At 43.8% G+C, this 11,062-nt stretch overlaps 1 protein-coding gene across 2 annotated transcripts; it reads left to right on the top strand.

Moving 5' to 3' along the window:
- The first annotated feature begins 1,789 nt into the window (after positions 1–1,789).
- Positions 1,790–11,043, top strand: LOC119862726 (palmitoleoyl-protein carboxylesterase notum2-like). 2 transcript variants are annotated; one of them, XM_038419932.2, is made up of 12 exons: positions 1,790–3,054; positions 3,217–3,572; positions 3,669–3,721; positions 3,995–4,090; positions 5,055–5,115; positions 5,645–5,703; positions 5,786–5,888; positions 7,089–7,280; positions 7,830–7,930; positions 8,272–8,419; positions 9,427–9,474; positions 10,004–11,043. In XM_038419932.2, exons 2-12 carry the CDS (start codon positions 3,259–3,261, stop codon positions 10,305–10,307), a joined length of 1,479 nt encoding a protein of 492 aa, XP_038275860.1. In that variant the 5' UTR covers positions 1,790–3,054; positions 3,217–3,258; the 3' UTR covers positions 10,308–11,043. The 2 variants fall into 2 exon arrangements, with proteins under 2 accessions (XP_038275860.1, XP_043349421.1); XM_043493486.1 differs by having other exon boundaries at positions 5,789–5,888.
- Positions 11,044–11,062: the final 19 nt, after the last annotated feature.

Below are 11,062 nucleotides of genomic sequence, written 5' to 3' on the forward strand. Positions count from 1 at the left end.
GACCAGGAAGGAAATACTGTATATGAGAAACTATAAAACCAGCAAAAAGAAAGGGAGTACTTGTGGCATCCGATGAAGGGAGCTGTAGCTCACGAAAGCTTATGCTCAAATACATTTATTAGTCTCTAAGGTGCCACAAGTATTCCTTTTCTTTTTGCGAATACAGACTAACATGGCTTCTACTCTGAAACCTATAAAACCAGCAGAATTGAGGACAATGGAGCAGTAGGTGGAGGTCATTTTATAAGTACAGCTAATGCAAATACAACCAGGCAGGTTTGGATCTGTGGATCTCCTGCACCCTTTCATTTCTGAGAACCAGCCTTGCTGTAAATCTACAGGGCAGCTCAGGTCACATCCTGTTGCTATTGGGTTCAGCCCTTAACTTCCCCTTATGAACCTTAGTGAGTCTCTGGAAAGTGGCTGCTGTGCCAGGAGAGAAACCTGCACCCATAGACGGAGCGCTTGTTCCATTGACTTATTAGCATATTAGGAGAATGAAGGGCAATATTTTGAGATGTCCAGGCATGAAGCCAAGTAAGATATTCTGTCCAGGCATCAATCTTATCATCAGAACTCAACAGAAGTTGTCTATGAGAGAGACACCTCTCCTCAGAGAGGAGGCACTACAGCTATGCTTGAAGGTAAGGAGATAAAGTTTATAGAACAAGGTGAGTGGGGAGATTGCTTCGGCTCCTCAGTGATGCTACGTGAAGGGGATTTGTGGCGCCTTGTGTTCAGACTTCCCTTGTGGGGACCACTCCTGTGAGTAGTGAAGTAATCACACCTGTTGAATTCTTAGCTTCTCTGCTGAGGATGTCAGCAAGGCAGCCAAACTGCGCCAGTTGCGGTGGAGGATTTTGTAATGTTGACACCTGTTCAGAAGACCTGTACTGACCCTTCCCCAGCACAACTCATTTCTCTGAAGCCACAAAACAACCATCAGGTAGAAATGTCCCCCAGGTTGATACAAACCTGGGCTGGACTTTAGTGGTGAGTTATAGATGAAATAGGCACATTTGCCCCTTTCCAGACACTGAAGCCTTTTAGTCTCTTCTTGGATCATTAGATTTTTTGGTGACCAATTGCCAGGTCACATCACTTAAGTAAGAGGGTGGCTTCACTGAAGCCAAAAGAGCTGTTTTTAAAAATGCAGTTGGAGTGCCCCATGGTGCTGTCTATTGGCTGGCTCTATGCTCACCCGAACTGCAGGGCGGGCAGATGAAAACCCTCATCTCTGGAGATAGTCAAATTTCATGAACTATTTCACCCCATCTATCTCCATATGGCATCTGACACATCACCCCCTGAAAGAGGATCCTCAGGGAAAATCAACCTAGAGAAATTAATGATGTGATCACTCCAGCTAAGCATCTCAGCACTGAACCAGCAAGTCCCTTTGATGGATGTGGATGGCCTGCATTGCATTTCATGGATGGGTGAGGGGAGCAAGCTGCACTCATAATTCCCTTTAGGGACCAATGAGTCACTCTGTAACTATCTGAAAAATATGTCTGCTAGTTTCAAATAGACTGTGTTTTCTTTCACAATGTTCATCTCCTCTCCAGTCAGTGATGGTTATTTCCTGTGTGCTCCATGGGGGATAAGTTTTTCCATCTCAGCTAAGGGTAAGAGCACAGAGTTTTCTTTTTCCAATTTGCTAAATGGAAGGGAGGAAGAAATATTTACACTGGACTAGAAGTTTAACTTATGATGTAGTTAAACTTAAATAAGTTTAACTTATGATGTAGATTTTTATAACCAGTTGGGTCTGTGACACTGAACACTCTTTTCTGTCTTGATGATTTTCCACCTGATTAAGGAACATAGACTGTATTTTACAAAATGAAATAAAACAGAGGTTAGGGTATGGTCTGACATTCTCTTGGTCTGTGACCAAATGGCTTGATTCTGATCTCACTCCAGTTTTACACTGGTGTATCTCTACTGAATTCAGTATAACCTATGTTAGCAAACCTTCATTCAAATTATGAATGGCTGTTCGACCGTGTTCCTGTCCTTTATTAATTATTTGTTAATAGGTTTTTTTCATACAAATTTTTGGGGGTTGGCTGTTCCTCATGCAAATATCTGTATTTACATGCATACAAAATTTTCCATCATTTTTTGTTATTTATAATTCATTATTCTGTTTTAAAACTTTCAATCATCCAATCAGGGAGCTGAAGCAATACCATGTCACAGAGGTGATCAATCATACAACCCAATTAACAAATGACTAGCAAATATTGAAGATGATCAGTACTCAAGTAATCCATTCATTCAAAGTTGTTCATCCAAACTAATAACAAATACATTTGCAGAAATCTAAATTAGTTCATGACTGATTCATTTGAAAAAAGGGAAGAACTTCATCAGATCATTTATTCATAATGAATAATTCAACTATCTCTAATATATTTAAGAGCACTATTTTATGATTTCCATGCTGATACTCTATAAATCTGCCAAAAACATGAACTAGGGGAAAGATACAGTATTCACTGAAAAAGTTGAAAAGCTGGTGCTGAGGTTGTTTGATGAGACAGTGAATTGAAAGCTCTTACCAAGTTCAAATGTAACCCTAGCATTTATTATGCCTGAAACAAATAAAAATCATCCCACAGAGGTGAATTGCCAAAGCTTATATCATCAGATCATACCCTCCCCCACCATCTGAAAAGCAGCAAGCAAAATGAGGATAAAATTATAGAAATTTTAAGTTTGTAACTTTAAAGATCAAAGTGCTTGCAAGGAAGTCTTGAAACTTATTTAGCATGGGGTGTAGTTTCATTTCTCCAGCCCCTGTCATCTGCTCAACCTTGGCGGTAGTTCAAAGAAAAGAAAAAAGAGGGAATGTTCCATATGAGGACAATATAAAGTTCCATATGAGGACAATATAAAGTTCACTTGGGAGCTGTGATCTGAGCACTCCTCTTGGGCTTCCAACCCAAGATCTTCATTCTTTGGCCATCAGGGATGTACCTTGCCTATGATATTGCACTTGTTAGAATGCTTCAGTTGAAGATCAGCAATTGACCAGCATTCTTTAAGGTATGTGATGCTATTTCAGCTTTGGGGTGTCATCTCTATAGTGTAGTATCTATGCCTGTGAATATGGCTAGGTCCATTCCTTGCTGGTTTAATTCTTCCTGACACTGTCTTTCTTAAACCTCGCTTTCTTCAGATTTTCATGTTGCCCTTTTATTATACCAGGGATTTATTCTTTGCCTGTTGAGTCAGGAGGAGGCAGTCACTATGAAGATCCCAGGGGCATTGGTGGCTTTGTTGCTCCTGGGGGAAGCGGTGTCTCAAAGCAAACGTAATTCCAAAGCTCACATGAAGACTCCTGCCCAGAATCGAAAGGGCCCTAACCCCAGTGGGGAACTGGAGCACACTGCTGGTGAGGAAGATGTCTCTGTGGGAGTTCTTCCTCTTGTGGAAGATGCCTTGGCACCACAGCTCAAAAGCACCTCACTTGCTTCTTGGCATGCACAGAAGGCACCTGAGGACATGAAACTTTTCTTTCTGAAGAACCCTCTGGTCACCTGCAATGATGGGACAACAGCTGGGTAACGATCACGTCAGAACTCTCCTGCTTTTCACAAACAGTGTAACAGGAAAAAATAGTCTGATTTGTGTTTATTTTCCTTCTCCACCATTTGCAGGTATTACTTAAGGGAGCACAAAGGGAGCAAGAGATGGATCATATTCTTAGAAGGTACAGTAAGAAATGACAATACAGTAATGAGGTAAGGTATTGTGAAGAAAAGTTGGGCTTGATTCTGAATGCACATTCATCGATCAGTGTAACTCCAGTAATTTCAGTGGAGTTACTTCTGATTTACACCAGTGTGAGATGAGAATAAAGACCCCGCTTTTAGAGTGTCAAGAATCAAAGATGACATTGACTGAATGGTATAGTCAAAAATAAATTTTAATTGAATCAGATGAGATATGAAGGTTTTAAGACAATCTTCTTGCTCCCATTCAGGTGGCTGGTGCTGTTACAATAAAGAAACATGTGATACCAGATATAAAAATATCCGTCGCTTAATGAGCTCATCTGAGTGGCCTCAAACAAAGAAAGGTACTTGCTGCAATTGCTGTATTATTCCTTCTTTCATACGGCTCTGTAAAAAGACGAGGGGATGGATTCTGCTCTCAACTAAACAGGTTCAAGTCTGGAATGACTCCACTGAAGTGAATGGAGTTACTCTGGGTTTAAGCTGATTCTGAGCAGAGAGGAAAATCAGGCTTTATGTTCCTGACCATGATTTCAGAATGTAACTCCTATAATTGTGATACATAAGGACTATATTTCCATTGGAAGCAGGTAAAGAATCCTCCTTGTGGGGAGGTCTCTGAAGAAGCCTTCATGAGAGAGGTTAGGTTTTTAGGTGGGATTTGAAGGAGGAGAGGGAGTGTGTTTTCAGCAGGTCAGGTATGGGCATGTCTCAAGCACAAGGGGGAGGGGAGGGGGGCATAAAAGAAGGACGAAAAATGAGTGGAAGAAGGAGACAAAGTGTTTGATCCTGCCAGCTGCTGAGCACTATGGCAAAACACTTCAACACCGGCTGCACTTTAAGGTTGTGAGTGGGTCTGTTGAGGTACAGTAAGATGGTATTACATGCATGTTTAAGTGCTTTCCTGGCTCGGGTCAGAGTGTGCAGCCAAAGGGAGCAGATAGGAGAAATGCTGGAGAGAAGCATAAGGAATAGGCAGAAGTTGTGAGAAGAGTGATGGAGCCTGAACTTAATGTGGAATGAGAGGGACGGCCTAGGAATACATGGTCCTGCCTCAGCACAGGGGGGATGGACTAGATGGCCTATTGAGGTCCCTTCCAGCACTACGCTTCTGTGATTCTAGAGGGAGAGGGTGATATGGGTGGGTGACAGCCTGGGAAGAAGGTGAGACAGGAGGGGAAACTGTGAGATCCTTACAGGGATTATGCCTGGCTCTCGAAGCTGGGAAAGCTGCTGCTCTTGGTCTGGTTTTCTGAGACCATGTCTCGTACAACATGTCTCTTTTGTGTTGTGTGTCTGTGACTCTAGGGACAGGCATTTTGTCTGCCCAGATGGAGGAGAGCCCTCACTGGTGGAGCGCCAATGCAGTGTAAGGACTTTCCCAGGCACTGTACTACCACTTACATTTCACAGCAGCTCCTGGCCAGATACTGCTCTGACTGCTCATTACAAATGACACTGAGTGACACCTACTGTACTCTCTGGGTAACTGTGTGGCTCCTCTTGAAAGGACTGAGAGGTGCTAAAGTAAGGAGGGTTGGAGCTGCCACAGCTAGAGGGTGGGGATATGTAGTGACTCACTTTTGTGTAATCTAATCTCGCATCACTCATGGGGCAAAGCCATGGATCAGTGGTTCTCAGCCTTTTCCATACAGGGACCCACCTGCCATCTAGCTAGGATCTAGCCAAGACCCCTCTCTCATTTAGCAACATGGGAAAGGCAAGGTGGTAGTGACTCCCTCACACTTGTTTGTAACTGAATGCTGGGAACCTCTGTCCAAGATAATCCCAATGCTGAGTAGGAGATGTGGTGGGAAAGGAGTAGGAGTTTCTCTGGTCTATTCAGATGCTTTCTGATGACCATAACTGTGTGCCTTTCCTTTGCTACCTCTGATTAGGTTTGTACCTTACTGCTCGAGTGATATCTGGAGTGGAAATTTGCCCAAGTCACAGCAAGGTAGGCAGCCATCTTTATGCCGCTCCCCAATTCTAGTAGATCCTTTGACACAGTCAGTGTTAACTCAGACTTTTTCTTCTAGCAGACTATGCCTTCATGGGATCGCTAATTATCCAGGAGGTGATTAAAGACCTGGTTCCTAAGGGAATTAAGCAAGCTAAAGTGGTCCTGCTTGCTGGGGCGAGGTAAGGATGGGTCTAGAGCTGTGAGAGTGCCAAAGTGAGAAGTTCTCAAAATGCTTCTTAGTAGTGTCATTAACTGCTTGTGCTTCAGTGGTACCTAGAGGCCCTAACCGAGATCAGGGCCCCTTTGTGCTAGGCACTGAACAAACACATGGTAAGAGACAAGAGCTTACAATCTAAATAGACCAGACAGACAAGAAACAGAGGTACAAAGAGTTGAAGGGACTTGCCTGAGGTCACACAGCAGATCAGTGGCAGAGGTGGGAATAGAACGTAGTCTCCAGAGTTGTGGACCAGCGCCCTGCCCACTGGACAACACTACCTTTCGGAGCACACTACCATTGCAAACATGCTCTGTACTAAATCTTGGGCTAGCAAGGCCTCAGCTGAATCTGTCGAGGAAGGTTTCTTTTATTTATTTCTCATATAAAAATGACAACAGATGACACAGTAATGCTCCAAACCACTACAACTTACAACCGCATTCGGATTCCGGAGTACTGCACTGGCTCCATACTGCAGTGTTTTCTGTGTAAGGGATGTTTTTGGTGTTGAGTGGCCCCATTGCTCTCGGGGCCTGCTCCAAAGTCCACTGAAGTCGATGGAAAGACTGAAAAACTTTGGCACTTGAAATTGGAGTAGGGGCCTGATTGTTGAAATCAGTGGGAGGCAGGCCACATTCAGGCCATTAGAACCTCATCACAGTGGGCACTGGCTGCTCTTGGTCTCTGCAGAGAGGCCATGGAGAGAATGGGCAGGAAGCCTTAGATAGTCCTTTTTGCCCAGGTCTGTAGCACGTTGACAAGGCCATGTGGGGAAGCTGGTGCCACTGCTGCCTAGACAGCATCAGTTCTGCAGAGGAGCAAAGGGTGCTGGTGTCCAGGGCTGTCTATTGAGTGCTAGACAGTTTTAGCAAAAATAACTAAATAAAAGCAGAGGGAATAAAGGAGGCAAAACCTGCAGCTCTCTTAGCTTTCCAGTTAACTTCAAATATTTCTGTCTAAAAGCCCTTTGTTCCCACTCCATCTCTGGTGGGAACAGTTAGCAGCAGGTGAGATTACAATGATAGTGGGCTTTAAAGTGACTACAATGCACTGCTTCCATTTCCTGTATTTGCCACAGAAAGTGCTGGCAAAGAGTGCCTGAAGCACAAGCAGGGCTCCAGCTGGGGACCCAGATAACTGATGCCTTTCTTCTCTTCAGTGCTGGTGGGACTGGTGTGCTACTGAACCTGGAGAGGGTGGTGGCCCTTCTGGAGGAGCTGGAGGCTGAGGCAGTCCAGGTCAGAGGACTTGTTGACTCTGGCTGGTTCCTGGACATTAAACATCCAAGGCAATCTGATTGTTCAGATGCTGCCTCTTGTGCCCCAGTGGGTGCAATCAAGAAAGGACTCAGGTACTTGAGACTGTGGGTTGTAACCTTGGGGTGTTTTTTGCTATGCCTGCAAAATTTGTGCCCGTAAAATGATTCAAATATGAGTTCTTGCACCTCTGGCTACCTGATCTGCACCTTCGGTCAGGTAGCGAGGGGCACAAGCACTTGGACTGGCATCTGGAATTAAACTGTGCATGTAAATCTTGCAGCTGCATCTTGCAACCCCAAAAGGGAAAATAACCTGCTGCAAATGTACCTCTCTGTGAAGCTCTTATAGACAAACTGATCATTATCATGAACTGAAAGTTACCCGGCTTTACTGGCCATCACAGCACTTTTAGGAAGAAAACGGGCATTGCTATGTTCAAAAGAAGAGAGCTTCCCTTGGACTGAACAATATGCCATGTATTCCTTATGCTGGATGTATTGTGTTCTTCTCAAACGAACAATTGATTTTATTTGGGACAAAACACATAGCTTTTATTTTATCTTTTTTTTTTAAAACATATTAGTTTAAGGTAACACCACCTTTCTCTTTCCCACTAATGTTTTCTGGCCATGGCTTTTTAGGATGTGGAATGGAATCCTTCCAGAAAAATGTAAACAGCAGTTCAAGAGAGTTAACGAGTGGCAGTGCTTCCTTGGATACAGGTTGTATTCATCCTTGAAATGTAAGTTCATCTTCTCTCAGAGTTTGGCTCTGATCCTGCACTGACTTTAGTTGGGGCTAGATTCTCAGAGGTGCTCAGCATCTAGCAGCTCCCATGGTGCATAGTGGGAGTTGAGCATTTCTGAAACTCTTTGGGGCTGGGACCATATTTTTGTTCTGGGTTTGTACAGTGCCTAGAACAATGAGAGTCTGGTCTATGAGTGAGCTCATGGGCACTAGCGTAATCAGCATTAGCCTCTAGCTACTGGTGTTTTTTTGGAGCTGCAGGATCTGGCTCTGTATGCTAATGTCAATTACTGACTTAATCTACAATTTTCTAGGGTGTCTTTCTTTCTTTTGCAGCTCCAGTTTTTGTGGTTCAGTGGCTGTTTGATGAAGAGCAGCTGAAATTAGAAAATATCCATCGTGAAAGTCAGTTCCTAACAGAAAATCAGTTGAACTACCTACAAAACCTTGGGCGAGAACTTAGGAACTCATTGCGTGATGTCCCGTCAGTATTATGCTACTTTGTGTTGAATAAATACCAAAGGTTGACTATCACAGGGGGGCAACTGAAGACAGAATTTGGTCTTATAAAATAAAATGAGGTTACGTATCACCATCTAATACACTCCTGCTAATTACTGAGCCTGCAGGAATGTAACACTCGTTTGATGAGCTAATCTGGGCTTCAACTATTAGCATGCCATGATAGTGATACAACTGGATAGTACCTGACAACCACTGGACTACTTGTGCCATAAGACTTGTCCACATGATGGGGTAATACATTCTGTGGGGGTGTGATTTCTAAAGTGCATTGATGTGTTGTCCATTAATTGATCTGTAAACCCTTCTGGTGCACTTTAACCTTTAGTGCACACCAGCAGTGTCTACATGGATCAATTCATGCCCAACATGTTAATGTGCTTTAAAAAGCACACCCCCGTGGAGCACATTACCCCACTGTGTAGACAAGACCTAAAAAAGTACTACTCAAAGGGGCCGATCCTCAGCTAGTGTAAACAGTTCAGGGTTCAAACAGTTTAGGGTTCAAAAAAGAACTAGATAAGTTCATGGAGGATAAGTTCATCAATGGCTATTAGCCAGATGGGCCGGGATGGTGTCTCTAGCCTCTGTTTGCCAGAAGCTGGGAATGGGTGACGGGATGGATCATTTGATGATTACCTGTTCTGTTTATTCTCTCTGGGGCACCTGGCATTGGCCACTGTCAGAAGACAGGATACTGGGCTAGATGGACCTTTGATCTGACCCAGTATGGCTGTTCTTATGTTCTTATTTAGTCCTTGTTTCACAGAGCTCTGACAATTTACACCAGATGAGAACCTGGCTCTCTGTGAGCAGGGTGTCACGACCCTGTTCACAGAAGTAAATGGCAGGGGGCAGGTCCCTTTAAAGTTCTATATAAATATAGGAAAGGATGTTTTCACTAGGATGTGCAAAGGGTATTTTGTGTATTGCTTGTCTGTCACTTGTCTGTGTTTCCCTTTCCCACAGAGCTGTGTTTGCACCTGCATGCCTGTCTCACACGCTGATTACAAAAAGGTGAGCAAAGATGCTTTCTTCATTTCCTTGCCCTACTAGATGTCACCTAAGGGAATTAAATGTCTGTTCATCTTTCAAGTATTAGGTCATGTTAGTTCTCAGCGTGACTCTGTCTAACAAATATTGTCTGGCTACACACATCTTCAGTGCTCCCCTCAATCAGCTGCCCGTTTATGTGCTGCCTGCAGGAATCTCATTTTGCTTAGGTAGATTTCTGCAGCTGTTTAGCAAAATGAAAAAAATCAGTGCTGATTACAATCCTGCAAATTCTTATGGCTGAGCTAGTGCTTATGGTCATGATAGTCCAATTACTCCAATGGGACTACTCAAGTATTAAGTGCTGTGCCCAATTGTGGTTGCAGGATTGGGCTCCAAGTTAATATTCCTATTAATATGAATTATTTAATAATAATCAGCGAAGGAAAATCAGAACAAGAAGTCTCTCTCTTGAGCTAGCCCCATCTCTATTGGTTATTTGTCAATGTAATCACTTTTTGGTAATCATCTTCCTCCTCTTCTTATATTGTAGCTACTGGCTGGGATTTCAAGTGAAGGGCATTTCTTTGGCCAGAGCCTTGCAGTGCTGGGAGAAGAGCCTTCAACACAGCAATAAAGCCCCAAAGATCCCCATGAAAAGTTGTCCCTTCCATCTGATTGATAACTGTCCATGGCCCCATTGCAACCCCACCTGCTCAGTTCTGCATGACCATGGCACAGGCCAAGAAGTCAATTTCATGCAGACTTTATTCAGGATGCGACTTGATGTCCACAGGAAAGCTCAGGAGCTCAAATCAGACCCCAATCAACTGGGAATGCTCAGCAATGGTGGCTAATGCATAAGCTTGACATCCCTGTGGGTTAGTTGTAGCTCAGTGTCAAACAATGCTGAGGTTGAGCAAAAGTCAAGGGTTTCCTTAGGCATATATGGGGATGTTCGTGTTCTGCCAGTCACCTGGTTGTAATGACTGATGTTTATGTCAATCTTACCTTGCACTGCTGCTGTTTCAATCATGTGAACTCACAGCCTCATTTTTACTCCACTGCATTTGACATAAGCCGCAGTACGGTTTGGAGGGTGCTACACATTTAGGGTTTTGGGGGAGGGGGCAAACAGGGATGATTGTTGAACAATCTTCATTCACTTCCCGTTACACTCTGACTGAATACCACCAGATGACTGTGGGATTAGCTGAGTCGAGTCTTCATTTTGGATGATAACCTAAGAAAGTCTGATTTCCTGTTTTCATTTTAACTCCATTTGCTGCCTATTAATAAAATGAAGAGTATGAACAAAATATTGATCAAGCTTTGAAGGGCTTTGACTCATTAGGATGAATTACTCTCAGGCAGATTAATCCCTCCTGTGGAAAAGCCCAGGAGAGCGGGCCATTCAGACTGTGCAGTTTCTCCATTCAGTTCCCCCATGTTGCCCAATCAAGGAAGGAGGTTTGCCTCCTTGTGAAATAGACATGGGACTCCTCCCACGGATGCAGAGAGCCACACAAAGGCCACCAAGGCTTTCCACATGGAAGCCTTGTATCTCTACACCGGCTCTGGGTGGTTGAGTGGTGGGATGCTCTATCCCTGT

The sequence above is a fragment of the Dermochelys coriacea genome, chromosome 10 (genome assembly GCF_009764565.3).
Source record: "Dermochelys coriacea isolate rDerCor1 chromosome 10, rDerCor1.pri.v4, whole genome shotgun sequence".
Lineage (NCBI taxonomy): Eukaryota > Metazoa > Chordata > Testudines > Dermochelyidae > Dermochelys > Dermochelys coriacea.

What these genes read in the sequence shown, in the direction of transcription:
- LOC119862726 (XM_038419932.2), top strand. Translation starts at nt 3,259, where the DNA reads ATGAAGATCCCAGGGGCATTGGTGGCTTTGTTGCTCCTGGGGGAAGCG. An exon ending in GTCCTGCTTGCTGGGGCGAG is followed by an intron (nt 5,889 to 7,088) that starts GTAAGGATGGGT and finishes TCTTCTCTTCAG; the next exon opens with TGCTGGTGGGACTGGTGTGC. An exon ending in AACTCATTGCGTGATGTCCC is followed by an intron (nt 8,420 to 9,426) that starts GTCAGTATTATG and finishes CCTTTCCCACAG; the next exon opens with AGCTGTGTTTGCACCTGCAT.